Genomic DNA, 20,211 nt, shown 5'->3' with positions numbered 1-20,211 from the left:
AATTTTTTTCTTATTTACATTAAATTTATTATTTTAACCTTTCACGTAGCTTTGAAACTTTTTAGCTGAACCAATTCTTATTGGTCCGGTGCTAAGTCCCGCCTTCTCTGACGTAGATCTTTTTGATTGGTTCCGACAGGTCTTTGCTCCCAGAAACACAGAGGGTGGGGGGGATTGTACTCATGCTAAAATGTCAAATAAATGCAGTTTAAACTGTTTAACTGCGCCTCCTTCCTCCTCTTCATCGCTATGACATCATTTATGTTCGTACTTGGATTAATAAGGTAAATGTAGAGCAATAATGATCTAAACACCACTTGCTGTAATTTCCTTTTGACACTAGGCATTGTATGAAAAGTGCTTTATAAAAATAATTTGATTTGAATTTACACCAAATTGTTTAAATGTAGCTCAGTTTTACGTTTCCAGCTTTTCAGTAGACACGTTAGAAAAAAAAACAATTTTTGCATTTGAGATTTATATATCCTGTTAGGCTTTATAATGAGGTTTGTTTACAAAACTTTTAGAAAAATAGGACAAAAAGTATTTTAAAGTTCTTCACGGTTGTGTTTCTGTTTAACACCCAGTCACTGTTTCCTGATATAAATATATTGAAATAAAACAAACAACAACAAAGAAGCAAACAAAAAACCTTACTATTTAAAGTGATCACTTCATATTTTGCACTCCTTAGTTTCCCTAATGAAGATATTATTGTTCTTGACTTAAGAGTTCTTGACATAGAGCTGCACTGCCACCTATTGTTCAAAAATGACATCTGACACCTTTTGTCCTGCCGGGATAGGTTTTTTTAGTTGAAGAGTGTTATGAGTTAAATTGCTAAAAGTAAGAAAACCATGTGACATATCATAGTTTTAAGTTTCATAGGCACTTTAACATTGGGAGTTGGGTCATCCAGACCCACTAGACAGTGCTCTGAATCTTTTTTCTTCAATGATTTGGGATCTTCACTGGTGTCCATGGATTACATGAAATCCTCTCCACCTTTATCCACCTTTGTCATGGTAGGAATAGCACGTCAATGTAAGGGTGGGGTCACCTAAGATAGCACCAAGGGTTAACTGGTGCCCTGTGACTACATGTGTGCAGGCTCCATAAGATTAATCTGAGGAGGGCAGCTCTGCTTCTACAGGCTGCAGGATTTTCCCTTAATTTTTTAACAATACTTGTGTTCAACTTCTTTTTCCTAAACACCTGTCTTAGTTTCTGCTTTTACATTTACTTTTGGGTCAGTATCAGTTTTTCCTCTTCTTTTGGACGTGAGCTCAAAATAAAAACAGCTTTAATTCTTTTTTTTTACTGCTGTGTCACCTTAGGGCTCCATGCAGTGACTTTTAAAGGTTTTTTTTTTGTCTGGTCCACATACAAAAGACATAGTTAAAGAGAAAATGAGCTCATGATCATCACCTGCAGAGTACCTCTTCTTCCTGACGATTACAGATCATTTGTAAATGTTGAGTTTTTAAATCCGAGAAATATTTTGAGGTCACGTGTCTGACTGCATTAAAGAAATAAGCATGTAATAGTTTTTCAGGTCTTACGGTTTCATTTCAGACTTTTTTATAGGATTTTTCCACCCGATCCATTGAAATCACCTGCTATGCTGCGTGTATGAAATCTCTGCAATAGCAGTTTTTCTTTCCTGCAGTTTTATGTACAAAAATGCCAACTTAATTTTCATAATACAAAAAGTTTAAAGTATAAGATTAAAACTTTGACATTTCATTTTAAATCTAAATCAACAACCAGAAAAAAGTATTTGTTCTGGCTTTGTTTATTGCCATGTCTAAACATGTTATTTATTAATATTATTTAGTGGAAATGTTTTGTATACTGCTTCTAGAAAGGATACATGTTCTAATCGAAATGTTGTTCCAAACCGAATGCCTGCGCGTTTGTGTGGAGGAGCATCTTTTGAAACTTTTTTTCCATCACAGAAATGATGCGGCGTCATCAGACTGTCAGAGAAAAAATATTGTCAGTGTCTGAAGGGCGCAGACATGGGAGGGGTCCCATGGGGAGTGGGGGGTCTTAGGCACTAAGAAGGTGAAAGAAGGAGGTTCTGTGCATGTAGACCCTTCCCACAGGCGCGTTAGCCTTGCTGAATCACGCGTCCGCACAATAACGCAAAGACAGTTTGCGTTGTCCTCCCCGCAACACCTGCGTGCGCCTTTTGGAGCATCATCTCGGAGCATCACAAAGTGGATGTGGCATTAGGGGGGGGGGGGGGGGGTAGGGGTGGAGGGGGTCCTGCGGTTACTTGCTGCTGCAGCAGAGTGCGCAACAAGAGACGCGGGACGGCTGCGCCAAAACTTCCAGCAGGTCAGCAGGCGGTTCTTCAGTGCGTAAAAGTCCAGGACTCTGCGGAAGTGACTGAAACTGTTCTTTTCAAATCCGTAGAGATGAAGGAAAAATCCAAGAACGCGGCGAAGACGAGGCGGGAGAAGGAGAACGGGGAGTTCTACGAGCTGGCCAAGCTGCTACCTCTGCCGGCGGCCATCACCTCCCAGCTGGACAAAGCCTCCATCATCCGGCTGACCAGCAGCTACCTGAAGATGAGGGCGGTCTTCCCCGAAGGTAAGAGAAGAGCGCCTAAAGTAAAGCCACAAACTCTTTGAAAATTATCTTTGTCTTTGTAATTCTATTCCAAGAATTACATGAATAAAACTGAACTGCAGCCGGATTGAGCCCAACTCGTTTTCTTATATCCTCTGCAGAAAAACCCAAAACTTATTTTTTTAAGCAGAAACAAATCAAAATAAAAGTGCGTAAAGCTTTTATTAAATTCGAATTGTAATCATTCCTTTTAAAATATTTTAAATCAGACAGGAAAATGTAAAATAAAAAGTCTAAAATGAATGAATACGGTGAAAGGCGCTTTTCTCTTCATACAATTGTATAAATTATTATTGAGAATTTTATCTGCAATCCATCACAGCAACAATCAGGTTGTCGAGTTTATTTGCCTGAGTTCACTTTACAATCTGTGAAAACAAGCGCTGTAAGATTTTCTTTACGCGTTATTTCTTTCTTTTTTCAACTTGATTCATTTCATCGTTTTTGTTTTGAAGTGAATGAGCAGGAAAGGCTGCAGATTTCCTCATGTCATCCCCAGAGGGAAACCGGCGCTTCAGACAAGCAGGCCGGTTGTTTTCTAAACGAGCCAAACTCTGCAGCATCAGCGCGTTTGCTGCGCGTAAAAAGGCCAATTCCTGCAGCCGTTAACAACAATGACACGCGCCGCTGTGAGGACTAATTATCCCAACGCGCATTATTGCCTTTGATTGGGCGCAAAATCCAAAATACATAATTAGAAGCGCAGACGGACATTCCCCCCCCCCCCCCCCGCGCTCATGCAGCAGCAGCAGCATATCAGGGACTTTGCTGCAACAAACAGGAGAATGAAATGAAAAAGCAGATCAAATTGTTTAGAGACAAGACAAAATTAAAGAAGAGAAGAAGAAAGAGCGGAGGTATGATACATATCCGGGACCAGACCATGTTAGATATAGATAAGACCTGTTCATTTATTTTTGTTTGCACATTTCAAAAGACCAGGACGTTTGAAATCTGTTTGAGCCTTCCGTTAAAATAAGAATTGGGGAAAAAAAAAGATTTCCAGTCATTTTCTAAAGATGAATAGATGACTGCACTAATAAAGAGGCACATTAAATGAGAATGAATTAAAAAAAAAGTTTTGCTTTCTTTAGTATTTATGGATATGGATTTAAGGAACCTCAAAATATAAAAAATGTAAAGTTCTTAAAACATATGTTTGCAATAGTTTGTCAAAAATAAACAGTTTCAGAGTTTCTCAGAAATAAAATATCGTATTAATACATTTTTTAACAGTCAACTTTTAAAATATATATTTTAAGTGAAATTTTTTAATGCCTCCAAAATCAGATTTCATTTTTCAGTTTGCAGCAATTTTCATAAAGAACTTTAATTAAAAGAACAACTTTTATCTAAAGTTTTTAATGAGTTTATGCTTTTTATTTGTAATTTTAAAAACTTAATACCAGTTATTATAGGGAAAATGGTCTGCTAATGCTGGTAATGAGGTAAAAATAAATAAATAAATGCCAAATGTATGTAGACCTGGAAATATTTATTTTATAAATCTATATTCCCAAACGATCCTAAATAAAATGTATCTTCCTATTTATCGTTTATTATTCCACTTCAGAAAATTTTTTCATGTTTTATCACTCATTTTGATTCAGATGTTGTGTGTTCTTCAATATCATACAACATTTTTTAATGAACATATGAATAGAACATAAGACAAATTAAAAATGAATTACTAAACGACCAAATTTCCTGAACTAACATACAACATTTTTAAAAAAGAGATTAGCTTTTATGGTAGCTTGAGGATTTTCTTGAATGCCATTCTAATTCAAGAATGAAATAAACAAAAAGTTAGATCCTTTACCACTTTTACTTAAGTATTTTTCCGTTAGTCAGTCCAGGTGAACCTCACATTGTGTTGAGTAATTCTGCTGACTCAGAATTAGAAAAGCTCTTCTCCTGAGCCGACTGTGTAAATGTGAATTCGGTTCTATTAATTTGCATTAACGTCACACTTGGCAAGAATCAATTTCCTCCAGTTCTGTGTCACAAATGAATCTGACAACAAAAGGATGTCAGTGGCTTTCAGTGGATCGTCCCGTGAGACGCACCGTAAGAAGATGTCCCTTGAGAGCGATCTGTCCTGACAATGTGCACATTTATTTTCAGTCTTACGTTATTTTTAATAGAAAAACAAAACATCCATCTAAAGTTTATCATACTTCTGCACCTAAAACAGATGGAGATTTATTTTATGATAACCTGTCAAAAAATTCAGATTACTGTTTGGATCACTTACTGATTGTAGACCTTTTTTCGGGGTAAATAAAATAAAAACATGACGAAACAAATGGAATTGTAAGTTTCTTCTTTTTGAGTCTTTTCCAGACCAGCAAACTCATAATTTTAATATGCATTGAGTGTTTTTTCTCCTTTAAGATTAGCTTGAATTGCTCCGTCCTTCAATTTCTTTAAGATAAACTTAAAGTTCTGTAAGATTTATTGACTTCCTATAAAATGAATTGATCGTTCCCAAATCTGCTTTGCACTAATGGGATAAGACCAGACAGCCTAATGAAATACATCAATTATTATTTCATCTTTTTTTTTTCAGCAGTCAAATTTTTACCCCAAATTATCCACAATCACGTATGTATTTTTTGAAACATGAATGACGTTATTTTCTGCACAGTTCCTATCCTTTTTTTTCCTTCAAGTTTTTACAATGACAGGCCTTTTCTTTGCTCCAGTTTTGTTTGAAACAACGTCATAAAAGCTGACAAGTTCCATTAGGCGACTCGGTTAGAAATGTTAGATGCTGAATATGTGTCAGTCGACATTGGACCCATTGATGACCTTTTAAGTTGTATTTTAGATATCGAAAATTAAGAGGAATCTTTTTCTAACTGCAGGCTGCACGCCTCCTGACAAGGACCAGAAAAAGGAGCACATTATTTTGAAATGTTTGCACTGGCTCGCAGTCAGCTTTAGGATCGACCTTCATTTTTATCAGACTTTCAGTTTCTGACCCCTGGAGTCCTCAGGGTCTCAGATGCAGGTCTACTGGTGGTCCCAAAGGTCAGAATAAAAACCCACATCGAGGCCATGTTCCACCACTGTAGGCCTCGCATTTGGAACAGCCTAACCTGAGGATGTGAAGACTTCATCCACTGTGGAGGTTTTTAAGAAAAAAAACTTATCTTTCTTGCTGAGCTTTAAAGTAGGTTTTACATTTCCTTGTACTTATATTAGATTTCATAGACTGTTGTTTTCCTGCTTGTTTTTGTAGAATGTGTTTGTGAGTTTTATTTTGAATACTACTTTTACTATTATTTAAATTATTTGTTTTGAGGGCTCAAGTCTGGGTCTCTATCCCCAGCGCGGATAAAATACAGGGTTGTATTAAAAAGGGCATCTGGCATAAAAATCTCTGCCTGTTGACTCAGTGAAAGCTGATTCGCTGTGGCGACCCTTGAAGGGATATGCTGAAAGGTAAACAACAACCATGAGGTGTTCTGTAGCAAAAGTGCGCTGTAACCCCTTGTGCTATCCTAGGCACTTTGACATTGGGAGTAGGGTCATCTAGACCCACTAGACAGTGCGCTTAACCTTTTTTCTATAATGATTTGTAAACCTCACTGGTGTCCATGGATTACATGAAATCCTCTCCACCTTTATCCACCTTTGTCATGGTAGGAAGAACACGTCAATGGTAATCTTGACCTCATAGGATACCACAAGGGATAGAACAGTTGAATTTGAATATTGTTCAGAGTTTATATCTTGTTTTGCCTTTTCTACACAGCTGTATAGAGCTGTTATGTGACATATTTTAACGCTAACACCAAGAGCTTAATCAGTGTTTTATGCTATCATGGCTGGTATTTCCCATCTTCATTATAACACAGCACCGCTGTTGTGGCCTGATTGACCAGTTGTTTGTCTGCAGGTCTGGGTGACGGTTGGGGGGAGACATCAAGCTCCTGTTCTCTGGACAGCGTGGCAAAAGACCTCGGTGCTCACCTTTTACAAGTAGGTGCAGTTGGGTGCCCTCTTCTCCCCTTTCCTGTTGTTACTGTGTCCCTTTGTTTCAACTCACATCAGAATTTTATGTTTATTGATCAGCTGTAGACTCATGCAAGCTCTGCTGAGCAACTCAGTTTTTATGTGGCAAAATGCTATTTTTAACAAAATGAACGTAAATGAGCTCTACTCTTGGCTCCATTTAAAATACCTTACAAAAGCAATAAGCTTTAATGCTAAAAGAGACATTTGGGTCTGTTTCTTATGGACCGAAACCCAGCGAAAGCCACTAAGTCTCACCTCACTGTCAGATTAGACTTTATTGTAGCTGCCAGCAGCAGTTTTAGTTTGGATGGTCCAACAGCAATGGTGCACAGGGCAGTAGTGAGTAAAGGAAATAATAATGATAATTAAAAAAATACAAGGCAGAAGGCAATTTCAAAGAAAATACAAGAAAGCACGATAATAAAATTGAATGTAAAATGGAATATGTTTGTTAACACTTGCTCAGAAAAATGCAATTGTCACAAATGTTTACTGCTATAATGACACTGTCATAACTGGAATCATTTTTGTGCCAATGCTTTAACAAATGTTTAAAACTAATAAGAAATTAAAAGTTTTCTTTTTAATAAAAAATAGTTGAACCTCTTAACAATAAAGGGTCAAATGTGAAGTTTTAGGATTTATAATAAGGTAAATCATGTAAAGATGGGAAGCAACCCCCTTAATGTGCTCTAAAAATTGATAGTACAACCATATTTTTACCAAATTGTGCTTGTTGAGAATGATCTCCTTCTTCTGCTCCCCCAGACCCTGGATGGTTTTGTGTTTGTCGTTGCTTCTGATGGAAAAATCATTTACATCTCAGAGACAGCATCAGTCCACCTCGGCCTGTCCCAGGTGAGAGCATCCTTCTTGTGTTGCACGGAGGGACAGGTCTGCTTTTACTTTCACTGGGTACTGATTACTTCACGCCCCAGCACATATACTTGTGCATGCTGGAAATGTATGTGTTGCAGGTGGAGTTAACAGGAAACAGCATATTCGAGTATGTTCATCCTTCAGACCACGACGAGATGACAACCGTTCTTTGTCTTGGCAAACCACAGCGACATCATTTCTCCCACGGTTTGTATATTGTCGGTGAATTTCATAGAAAAATGGTGGTAATTTCTTACGTTAGTCTTGATTTGATTGGACCGTTAATAATTTGTTTCCTATTTGTATTTGGCATAAAATTAATTGAGCGTAAAACCTCACCTAACCTTACTTTGCACAAAGGTCTTCTGCATTTTCAACAGCACAAAAGTGAAAGTAGTAACATGAACACTCGTGTCATCTTATTAGGTTCAGTTGTGGGGAAACTGGCTGAAAGAAAAGCTAAATTAACTTCTGATTTGTCTTCAGATAGACACTGAGGGGAGTTTTTCTGTTTGTGCCAAATGGAGTGTTAGTAATGTTTAAAAAAATGTGTTTTTGCTCAGAGTTTGAAATTGAGCGCTCCTTCTTCCTGAGGATGAAGTGTGTTCTGGCAAAGCGAAATGCAGGACTGACATGTGGAGGATATAAGGTACGTCTGGACATTCTATTTTTTTTGTTGAATCTGTGTCTCAGTCTATAGATGATGAATATAATCCTTGAACTGTACAGTATTGATCTCTGTGGGCGAATCTGTTGTATCTTTCCTTTGTTTACTTGCTTAATATAATAATAATAATATAGGGTGTCACTACTGTTCTAGAAACAAGGCGCACATTTGAAGATTTCCTAACTCAAACAGAAGTACACCAGCAATGGTTTGGATGTTGTATTCAGATGTACACTGCTGTGTAATGTACGGTTTTACACCCTTGAAAACTTCATCTACTTTTGTGTTGCTGTTTACTTTCATTTCTCAGCTGCTTTCTATGGCAGTCTGGTATTTTTACATAGTTGAGGACTCATTGGTTTATGCGCTGAACCTTTGAACCATGGAGAATATTTTCTTCTGGGCTTTTCAAGTTTGACTTTTTTTGTCTGCTCATTTTGGGCTGCAACAATTAATAATGGACAATAAATACATACACTGACCAAAAATATAAACGCAACACTTTTGTTATTGCTCCCATTTTTTATGGTATGAACTCAAAGATGTGAAACATTTTCCACATATACAAAATAACCAGTTCTCTGAAATGTTGTTCACAAATCTGTCTAAATCTGTGAGAGTGAGCACTTCTCCTTTGCCAAGACAATCCATCCCACCTCGCAGGTGTGCCCTATCAAGATGCTGATTAGACAGCATGATTATTGCACAGGTGTGCCTTAGACTGGCCACAAGAAAAGGCCACTCTGAAATTTTCAATTGTATCACACAGCACAATGCCACAGATGTCGCAAGTTTTGAGGGAGCGTGCAATTGGCACGCTGATAGCAGGAATGTCCACCAGAGCTGTTGCTAGGGAATTGAATGTCCATTTCTCCACCATGGAGGAGTGGCTACAACAGATAACTGGAAAGACCTCAGACCTCTCAGTCCAGAAAAGCGCAGTGCTAGGAACAGCTAAGATACTGCGCAGGACCCTCAAGCTCCCAGGCCTCTGGTAGAGGACCCGAGCTTGGAGGAGAAACCACACGCGGAGGGTGAGAGGGGCGTTTTTTTTTTTAATATATATATATTCGGTGCTAATATGTCGATGTGGAATTTCTTTGTTTGGGTTGGGTATTTTTTCTCCAAAATGTTATATCTTTTGTACATTGTGAATTGTAATGGGACATCACAGTCATGGCATTTAGGGGGGCATTGCCCCCCCCCAAACCAATATCCACCCCTGATGGGTTCTCCAAAGGTTGTGTGATGGCAAGTAAAAGTTCTATATTTGTTTTGTTTTTATTAATAATGTTTATCTGCTGTATAGTTTAACCCAAAAATGTGCAAAAAAAAAAAAATAGCAAACAGATGAGAGTTGCTGGAGGTTTTATAATCATTACGTTAACTTCAGGATTTCTAAAGGAATAATCGTACAGTTTGGTCCCCATGCTGACATTTCTGGCTCTTATTGATGAGGGCTCTCATTCATCCAGGGTGCGTTGTTTTGAAGTTGGGTCAAGGCATCTGGACTTAAGGTCTTCTTTCTCATTTAAGTGGCTTCACCAGTCTGATTTTAAAAGCTAAAGGCTTGGGAGGGGTGTTTAAGTGGGGTTCAGGGCTGGAGTAGAGAATTTAGCATGTGACCTTCCTAAAGTGAGGTGATCTGTTCAGAGTCTAATCAGTTTTACCCAGGAACACCTGAAAATAGCTCCAGCAGACCCCTGTGATTCTGGATCTCGGTGAAGCATGTATAGGAAAAGGATCAATTGATCTTTATTGATCTACCTCTTTAATGATTTAAAGTCAAAGTCAGACAACTGCAGACAGCTGCAGCAGCTATCTAGTACCATTGACAAATGTTACTGCTATTATTATAGTAAAAAGGTTTTTTGTTGCTATAAAAACATTTTTTTTAACCTGCAGAATACAAGAGCCAAGCACTTTCCATGATGTTGATAGCAAACCTTAACTTTTCTGGCTTTTTCATATTTTTTTTAAGAGAAACTCTTTTCAAGCTCCACCTCATTGTGCTGATAAAGTTGAACAAAAGCTCATTCTCATGCCTGCCAGTGTTTGTCCAATGTTTTAGGCTCACAGGGGGATCCGTCAAAGCAAAGACCCACATTACCAAAAAACATAATGTGTGAGTAACTAATGTAGCAGCTGAAATGACTGAACAGAGGATCCATGACTCAAAAAAACCTCATTGGTCATATTTTCTGACTTTTGCTACCTGATATTGTATTTGTACTGTAAGTTACTACGGCAAATGGAACGGTAATACATTATTAACCCATTATCTTTGAATTGGCGTAAATTTTTTCACAATTATATTTATTTTTATTTTTTTCAATGCTGCTAACCATTTACAGAGGACAAGACAAATAACATGGGGCGTCTACCAATTGGTCATACATTGAGGCAAAAATACCCCCAAAAGTACTATCTATGCGAAAACACAACACTAATATTAACTATCCCATTAGATCTACCCTTTTGTCAATCATTTTTTATTTATTTTTAATATAAAGACTTTTCTACATGGGACATGTTTTGTCCCAACTCCTTAAGAATCAGAGAATTTAAATTTGGCGTCATGACTTGAAAAAAATCCTTTTATAAGGATCATTGTTCTTGTTCACTAAAGGATAAGGTTTTTTTTTAAAGGAAACTGTTTTTTTGTGCTACATTTCAAGCTTTTTACCTCAGGGGAGTACTTTAAATTCCTAGACATTTTTTAATGATGTTGTAGAACTCCTAGATCTGTGACGGTGTTGGTTTCGTGCTGTTTCAGGTCATCCACTGCAGCGGTTACTTGAAGCTGCGGCAGTACGTGATGGACATGGCGCTGTATGAGTCCTGCTATCAGACTGTGGGTCTGGTGGCCGTCGGTCACTCCCTGCCCCCCAGTGGGATCACTGAGATCAAACTCCACAGCAACATGTTCATGTTCCGGGCCAGCCTGGACTTGAAGCTCATCTTTTTGGACATGAAGTAGGAGACGTTTGACTGAATGGGTGAATGGATTAAAGAAAGTCACTGTGATGAGAGATCTTTGTGTGTCGATAATTCAAGTGAACCAGCTCTAAGTGGGACTGTTGATCTCCTCATGATGTTCTGTAAGGCAGTCATGTTCCTAATGGTGGCCTAACTGTTTCTTTTTCCTGTGTGTTGGAGCCAGGGTGGCTGAGCTGACAGGCTACGAGCCTCAAGACCTGATCGAAAAGACTCTGTACCACCATGTTCACACCTGTGATGTCTTTCATCTACGCTATGCTCACCATTTATGTGAGTGATAGTTATAGAGAAGATATGATGGCTTATATATAACAAGAAAAGGCAATTTTTCTTATAGTGGAGAAAAAATGCATTTTTAGAGTAATAAAATGCATTGGATATACTTTCTCCAAAGTTTAATGTTTGAATCCTTAAAGTTTTGAACCATCTGATAGAAAATGAGCTAAACCGGAACAATAGCAGACCACAGCATCAAGTTGTCATCAGGTGATTTTGGTCTCTAACCTTTAGGCAGCTTGTTTTCCGCACACCCCCCTGTGTAGTCTCATTGAGGAATTGAGTTTGGTAAACACAGTATTGCTTGGTAGTCAATGGGCAACCTCATGACCCCATGACGTCCAGTTTGATACCAGTTCAAAACTTACAAAAATTGGATCCATATTTTTTCCTCCACTAGGTGGCTTGTTACAAGAAATTTAGTTCCAACTCCCAACAGAGTGGTTTCAAAACATTTTATTTTTGCCTTTTAATATCCTAGACAAGTGTAGAGTGAATATTTATGACAATATAGATTTTTTACAATCTCAGATCAAGTTGAAAACAATGTTGTAGCATTCAAGCTACATTCACACCAACCTCGCCAACGCACATTCAAGCAACCACTTAAAACTAAAAATCTCTAAGTAAACGTGTGCAAACATGGGTTTTGGACCTCTGCAATCAAAACTCTCTCGTTCAGGCATAGCAACGCAAAATTCTATGACTGTCTCCGGCTCTACGCACAAAACGCATGGCCATTGAACACACGTTGAAAGTTAAACCTGGTTGAACTATGACCTATCAGGGACACAGCTTTTGTAGTGGCGTTTAGGTGGTATCCTTTTTACTTCACAGAAGTGCCAACCGTTTTAAATTAACCATGGAGAAGAAACTAATAATTGTAGTATACCCGTGCGAAATTATATGACACCAAGTCGTTCATATATTGGAATAGAGCTGAGAAAGGAAAAGACTGAGGCAAGATTCACGAGATTTAAGACCGTTTAGACATTTTGCAGCCTCTTCCATCTGTAGGTGGCAGCATCGGGTAGCAACGATCCAGTGTGAACACTGGAGAATGTGCTTTAACCCTTGTACTATCTTAGATGACCCCACCCTTACATTGACGTGTTCTCCCTACCATGACAAAGGTGGATAAAGGTGGAAAGATTTCATGTAATCCATGGACACCAGTGAAGATCACAAATCTTTGAAGAAAAAAGGTTCAGAGCACTGTCTAGTGCAGGGGTGTCAAACTCATTTTAACCGAGGGCCACATCAGCATAGTGGCTGTCCTCAAAGGGCCAGATATAACCTATACATGAAACTAAATGTAATGAAAAATAAATGTAACTACTCCTCAATGTTAAATAACTCATTTATTCATTGATTTATTCTAACTTTTTAAAGTGACAATTACAGTTGCATAGAAAACATATGTTTGCTTGTTATTCTAGCATAAATCCTTTCCATTTGATTCTGTCAGGTTAGGTTATGTGGACAGTGTTTAAGTCCTAATGTCTAGTTGCCAAATCCGATATTTCAATTTCAATTCCCCCAAGATATGAATAAATACACACCAATTTTTATTTTAAGAAATTAAAAACTTTTATGCTCTCGAGACATCTTCTCAGAATATTCTATATTGCCCAGTAATAAACAGACTGCAGACACTGTCACCTTTCTGGTAGCCATGAAGCCTGACACCCATGAAGAACGCGGGGCAGGAGGCTCCGCCTTTGTTTATACAGACACGTAACGTGGCGCTGCACAAAATATTTTCCAAACCAAACATGTAGTGATATTCATCTAAATCTAACAGTGTGCACTCATGTTTGGTTTTACAGGGTGACTGAGAACAGTAATACCCCCCCCCCCCCCCCACCCCCAACACAAAATCCTCCGGCGGGCGATCGTGTCGCGCACTTAAGAACGCACGCAGCTTGTAACGGAAATGAATACAATGGAAATTAATCATTAGAACACAGTAAATTTGTCGTATTTCTTCGCGAAACGGAAACTTCTGTTGTAGAATGAGGATGTGTGCTTCTGAAAGCGCGTGCCTGCGTGTGTAAGGGAGCCGCGTGCCGCGGAGGCACTGAGAGCGCGTGACGAGAGAGAGTGACAGCCGCGGTGGGAGAGAAGGAGAGAACAGTCGGAAAGAAAGAAGGAAAGTCTGACCACAGGACTAGCAGAAAAAAGAAATTATCAGCAAAGATGAATGTGTTTATTATAGTTCCAATCACCCACCATTATACTGAACTTTCAAAAAAAAAAAAAAAAAGTGCGGTGATGCGGTGATGAGGTCATCGTAACAGCTCTACTCGCGGGCCACATTTGGCCCGCGGGCCTTGAGTTTGACACATGTGGTCTAGTGGGTCTAGATGACCCAACTCCCAATGTTAAAGTGCCTAGGATAGCACAAGGGTTAAGAATGTGCTTTTAGTGTGTTCTTGAATGTGCATCACATGCTCGGTGTAAACGTAGCTTCACACTTAGCGTTCAATCTTTAAACTCTTTTGTGAGCGTTTTCCCAAAACTTTCAGGCTTTTGTTCCTCCTTGCTCCCTATTTTCAGACGTATTCTGCTAAGATGCCCTGCAAAAACAGAATCTTTAGAAAGTAAAAAGACCCTTGTTTCAAGAAAAATTGTCGTATTTTCTGTCTTGCAAGGAAAATAATCTTATCAAGAAAGTTTTTCAATATCAAATGGATCTTAGTTCAAGGAAAAATCTTAGTGGCTAATTTTTTTTCCCCTCTAAATACGAATTCTTGGTAAGACCCATTCTCACCCCATTGGCAGATTTTTTGCTTTTATAAATTGATATATATTTTATTTTCAAGGGGGCAAGTTTCTGCATTGGGGCCACCTCAACAGAGCTGAAACTTTACTATTTCAAGACCAGCGTCTAGAACTGCTGTTTTAAAATGTGAGAATAGATGTGTGTGATCCTGATCTATGTGCTCCCCACAGTACTGGTGAAAGGCCAGGTCACCACCAAATATTACCGCTTGCTGTCAAAGCATGGAGGCTGGGTGTGGGTGCAAAGTTACGCCACCATCGTCCACAACAGCCGCTCCTCCAGACCTCACTGCATCGTCAGCGTGAACTACGTTCTCACGTGAGTCCGCCGCCCGCCTCTGGTTTCTGCCTGTTAAACCGCAACCCCAGCCTGTTGGTTTCCGCGCAGGGACGTGGAATGTAAGGAGCTGCAGCTGTCTCGTGACCAGATCCGTACCTGCAAGTACATGTACCAGGCTTTCTCTCTGGAGCACCATAGACAGGCCAGAACCAAGGCAGTCAAAATGAAGAACAGAATCAGAGAAGCTCCGTATCCAGAGGTGGGTTTTCTACTGGACTGTTTTACCAAAATAGGATTACTTCTATGGTTCACTGAAAATTTTATAAAGCTTTGGACACACTGGGCATTTGTCCATAGCATTTAACGAATTCTTGAACGAGAGTATAGCCAATGGGTTTCACACTGGGTAAGGAGGGAGGGGCTTCTTCTTTTCCTTGTTCTGCTGTTTACAAGTGTCTGCCACCTACAGTTGGTGCAAATCTCGTGAATTTTGCTCCAGGCTTTTTCTTTCCCAGCTCTATTCCGATGTGTGAAAGACTTGAGGTCATATCATTTTGGCCAGGCACAAACCACATTTATTGACATCTCCTCCATGATCAATTTTGAAACGGTTGGGTCTTCTGTGGATTAAAGGGACGCATACATACGTCACTAACAAATCCGAGTCAATGATTGTGTTCAAAGTTCAACCTTGCTTTACGTGTAATACACGTTAAATGTTTGGGCGTTTTGTACGTAGAAAACGTTCGTAGAAACTTGCGTTGTAAAGCACGAACGCAAAAGTTTTGAACCTGGAAGCCAAAAATGCGCATTTATGCTCTTTTACAAGGACTTTTTATGGGAAGTGGTCGTTTGAACCCATGTGGTGTGAAGGTAGCTTTAGAACATTAGTATTTATTACATATAATTATTAATAAAACAATAAACCTAAAACTTCTTTTTACCTTTAGCTTGATCTCTGGAAGAGAGGAGTCCAAACGTTTTGCAAAGAGGAGCAGATTTGTTTTGGAAAAAGTGTAACAGGCCCAATCATTCGGCGTAACATTCTTTGAACCTTTGTAATAACATTAAATGCAAATGAAATGTTTAATAAAGAATTTTTAAAAAACTAGCCATGGGATACTTTTTATTTCTTCACACAGAACAGATTTATGTCTAAATTCAGTTTTTTTGGCCACATGTAATTGATTTTGAGACAGGAGCCTGTGGGACGGTAGACATTTGAGCGTGGTCGCATTTGGCCCACAGGCCGGACTTTGGACATGCTTTCTATAGAATATGAGTGATCTACGTTTGTTGCTGAATAGCATAAGGCTTTCATGAGCTCACATTTTCTTACTGAAGGTGCATTGGAAGGAAAAATCTCCATGTTTGATGACAACTGGTGGCAAGAGAAGCTCCAACTTGCCCCTTAAAGCAGCTCAGATCTCCTACAGCCCAGCGTACCACCTGAACCTGCAGTATCCCTACAACCACCAGCGGCCGGATCCTCAGAGCCAGATTACATACTCAACCACCTCTTCTCAATTCTCCCAAAAAATCTTTGGCTCTCTACATGAATCTCTTGGATGGAACTTCAACAGCTACAAAGGTACACCTTCAATAGAACGCATTTTGAACGCACAGGCACTCCCTTAAACAAGTTTCTGTTTTTTTTCTCAGGTCTCGACCTGACAGCTGAGCAAAGATACGCCTTTGATTGTTCCAGCGGCAGAAGCCATCCTACTGCCGGCAACCTGAAGCAAGAACCCTGTGATCCTTTCAAATCTCTCAGTAAGGACCCCAATGTCTGTTATTCTCACCGATCTCCTTCCATCAAGGACAGAGAACGCCTAAACCAGCAGATCGGACATAAAACAGGAGTCGATCCGGAGCTTAGCGGTGATCGGTTGAATGGCGTGGACCATTCTCAGGCCGCACAAATGGAGCAGAGAAGAAGACTCTCTATGACAGAGAACCCCAACAGCCACCATGTTGTAAGATATCCACCCCCAATAAATACCCTGCATCAGTTTGGAGCTGTTGCTAAGCTACAGGACAGGCCGGCCGAGAGAGACGAACAGACTTTGACTCACGCTGGGGAAATAGGAGTACACCGAACTCAGAGCACGCTCTTTAACTTCCAGCAAACTTTGGGCAAACAGCGCTCTGTTAAAGTGAACCCTTTCAACAGCTGTTCAGCAGATGCTAGCGGTTACCACGGCAAAGACACGACCTCTTACCGCTGCCATAGCACCGGAACTTGCTCATCCCCCGAGATCCACAGAGAGGCCCCGCACTACAGCGGCACTTCTGTCATCATTACAAACGAGAGGTGACCGACGGTGGACGAGCCCCAAATCCTTTTTATTTATGATTCATTTTGAACATTTTCTTTTTTGGATTTCAAGCTCAAACTAACCTTTTGGAACACATCATATAAAAAGTCAGAACCTCTTTTAATCCTAAAAAAATAGACATTTTGATTGAAATAATTTTTGACAAATAGTTTTTTTTTTCAGATTGGCTGATGTAAATACATTTTGCAGATGATGTACTTGAACGGTTCAACAAAAAAATTTAAGATTAATCAGATTAACACCACAAACCAACGGTGGTGCATGAATATCTGTTGCCCTTTCACTTTAATTTTCTCACTTCTTTGGCGTCTGTGAAATGAAAACTGTTTTAAGTGAAGACCCACATCTGCTGACAAGGTCTCCTCCTGATTTTTTTTACGTTTTTTTTTTTAATTTCAAATTTTAAGATTCTCTCTGACAGGAAACATACCGAATCAAAGCAAGATTATTTTCAAAGCAAAAGGAATATGGAATGATAATTTGGACTGGAATTTGATAAATAATTTATCATGACATCTGAACATCCTAATGAGGTCAAAGTATAAATTTGTTCACCCTTTTTCTCTTCTGATGGCTTTAGTGTTTTCGATCCAAAAAGTCAAACCATTTTGGCTCCAGAAGTACCTTAATTTAGCATCTACATGAAAGCAAAAACATTAGTGAAATTTTTTTTCCTAACTAGAAATAAATTCAGGCACTAAAAGGTTAATGAAAATTTAAATCCATACATATTGACATAGGAAATTAAATAAATAAAGTCAAAAATGAAGCCAGCCAGCATTTAGCAGGGCTGCTTGGTTTTTAGTCTTTATTTATTGCCTCTGTATGTTGGATGAACTTTTTTGTCTTCATGTCAAAAGGTGTTTTTAAGAAAGAAAAAAAAAACACACCATAATATTCAAACTGGTTTTTGTTGACGATTTGCCTAATAATTATTTGCAACAATAAAGAGTAAAATGTGTTGAAACAATGTTCTCATTTTGTTAAAACCGTTTTTACCATCTGTTTAAAGTCACTTGATGGATGCAGAAACAAATTACTTTCACTGGAGTTACACTTTTGGTCACACGTTTCCTTTAAATAATAAAATTAGGTAAGAGATTAGATTTTTTTCCCCCCTTACTTTTATGAAAGGAGAATGATCCCTAACTATTTTGAAAACCCTTTAAGACATTGTACAAATTAACTTTAAAGACGCACTCTTTGACGTTGGTGTTTTTTACACCATTTTTCTGATGATAGAGGACAACAACCTAGGTTAAACATTGCATTTCTGAATATTTCTTGGTTCAAATTGTTATAAATCTGGAAAAGAGCGGGTTTGTTACATAGAAAATACGCTGGGCGGGTCTCAAGCCTTCTGTTCCGCTCCAATCTAACCCATCGCACTTGTAGACAAATGGATCCATGTATGTCTTTGTTTTTCTTGTCTGAGCTGGAATCTGGATCAAAACTGTACGGCTGGATAGCTAAAAACTTCAATATTTTGTTGCACCTTTAATGTAAAGTTGGGGGTGAGAGAGGCTGTAAGCTAGCAGGAGAGCGTTTAAACAGATGGATGACGGAAAGGGGGATGGGATTGCTCCTTACCCATCAACTACTGTTGCTCTGCCAAAACTATGTCCTAGAAAACTGCATAATCAAAAACTGCATAATCATAAATAATATCAATTATAATATCACTGGAAAGGCTTTTAAAATACACGATAGGAGTGGGGCTTTAAAATGTAAAAAACATTTTTCTCCAAAACAACTTGTCACCTAGTTCATTTTTGTGCGACAAATAAACTGTCAAATATAGGAGGGGATTTAATTTAAAGAAGTTAAAATAAAGTTGAAAGTAAAGCAGATGTGTGTAATGTTTTTTGTTTGACAAACTGTTTTTAACGGAAATTTGACTAATATAGAAAAGTAAAAGAAATGAGACGCAAAATTTAAAGAAAATGTTTATTTAACACCAAACTTTTAATGATCACTGTTCATTTAGAATAATTTATTCCCATTTTTCCCCCAATAACGATTAAATATACAATATATCATAAAAATATTTATTTGCTGTTGACTATGGCACACATAATCTTTATTAGGTACGTTCATTCAAGTGCTCTTTGACCCAAATCTATCATCAGTCAATTGTGAAGCAGCAGCATTTAGAAATGCTGCCATAATAAATATCTCTAAAATTCAAGTTTAAAGAATGTTGATAAATATTTATCCCAAATTGGAAACTACCTTTTTTTTCTGGAACAACCTTTTTTTTTTCTGATGAAAAATTAAGTACTGATGCGACATCACGCCACAAAGTCTCCAAAAACACCGGTTTTCTTTTTCAATGCTCAGCTTAGGTCATCTGGGTGGTTAATAAGGTTGAAATCCCTTGCAGCACTTAGCAATTAAAGCAGCAACCTGTACATTTATGTATCTACCCATCCCTCCAGTTGTCTACGGCATTGCTGCCAATCAAAGACGATTCCCTGAAAAATGCTTTCATGAATTCCATTCTACGTGTGTCTCGGTTAGAAATGAGGTTCTTCAGGAATGTCTGACCAGCATTTTTGCAAATATACAAACTGCATTTATTCATTCAAACTAAACTTGCTATAAAGATACATTATATTACATTTTTCTGTAATGTTTTGCTGGGATGGATTTCAGCTTAATGCCAGGCATCATGTAGGAATGTGAAAAAATAATCTGAGTTGAGTAGTTTTATTTTGAAAATGCCTGGGCTCTCTTTGGCGACATCCTGTGACAGTCGTGTTTGTGCATAGAAACCACTTTCCGTGAAAAACAGAAGAGTTCAGGATGCTTCAGCTGCATGTACGACCTGTGGAGTGAGCGTGCTCAACATCTCCCACTGCTGTTGAAATGTGAATAAACTGGAGTTAAAAAACACATTTATGGTTTGTGCTTCACATTTGAAACTCTGGGTGATTCTTCTAAAAGAGTCACTTCAACGTGCTGTAACCAAGTAAAGAAATGACAAATAAAAGTAAACTGTCTAAACGTCCGTTTCTTTCCTGAAGTGCTGCTTGTGCTAGATATGAGGGATGTTGCTCTTAGCGCCGCTTGATGACCACTAGGTTCCTCAGCATGTCAAACGAGTTCCCATCAGGCTCCAAGGAGACCAAACCCTGGCTTTGACTGTAGACCTGCAGGAAGCCGTTGTCATCCAGACTCACCACCTCCATCTGCGGTCCTTCATCGCTCCAGAGACGCACATGAGTTCCACTGATGGAACACAAAGTCACGTGTCAGCACGCCACAATGTCACAAAACCAAAAACCGTGTTCACACATTGTCAAAGTGGAGAGCACATTTGG

At 38.7% G+C, this 20,211-nt stretch overlaps 2 protein-coding genes across 4 annotated transcripts in view; one reads left to right on the top strand and one right to left on the bottom strand.

Annotated features, from left to right (window-relative positions):
• Nucleotides 1–195: 195 nt before the first annotated feature.
• Nucleotides 196–19,888, top strand: sim2 (SIM bHLH transcription factor 2). Of its 3 annotated transcripts, none has more exons than XM_078930465.1 (12): nucleotides 196–284; nucleotides 2,422–2,598; nucleotides 6,545–6,627; nucleotides 7,432–7,521; nucleotides 7,602–7,749; nucleotides 8,106–8,191; nucleotides 10,986–11,185; nucleotides 11,373–11,479; nucleotides 14,441–14,588; nucleotides 14,658–14,808; nucleotides 15,894–16,140; nucleotides 16,212–18,736. In XM_078930465.1, exons 2-12 carry the CDS (start codon nucleotides 2,424–2,426, stop codon nucleotides 16,865–16,867), a joined length of 2,091 nt encoding a protein of 696 aa, XP_078786591.1. In that variant the 5' UTR covers nucleotides 196–284; nucleotides 2,422–2,423; the 3' UTR covers nucleotides 16,868–18,736. The 3 variants fall into 3 exon arrangements, with proteins under 3 accessions (XP_078786591.1, XP_078786593.1, XP_078786592.1); XM_078930467.1 differs by lacking the exon at nucleotides 196–284 and adding an exon at nucleotides 2,090–2,343 and having other exon boundaries at nucleotides 7,641–7,749; nucleotides 16,212–19,888; XM_078930466.1 differs by lacking the exon at nucleotides 196–284 and adding an exon at nucleotides 2,090–2,343.
• The window catches only part of hlcs (holocarboxylase synthetase (biotin-(proprionyl-CoA-carboxylase (ATP-hydrolysing)) ligase)), a 29,387-nt gene continuing 27,997 nt past the window's right edge, over nucleotides 18,822–20,211 (bottom strand). Inside the window, exon 11 of the mRNA XM_004076454.5 lies at nucleotides 18,822–20,119. Coding sequence (XP_004076502.1) covers nucleotides 19,948–20,119 — 172 coding nt within the window. The 3' untranslated portion in view covers nucleotides 18,822–19,947. The remainder of the gene's footprint in view (nucleotides 20,120–20,211) is intronic.

This window comes from Oryzias latipes, chromosome 14, assembly GCF_053564925.1.
Source record: "Oryzias latipes strain Hd-rR chromosome 14, Olatipes_Hd-rR_3.1".
NCBI lineage: Eukaryota > Metazoa > Chordata > Actinopteri > Beloniformes > Adrianichthyidae > Oryzias > Oryzias latipes.
Note: the sequence above shows the minus strand (reverse complement) of the source record. Positions and strands in the feature narration are given on the sequence as shown.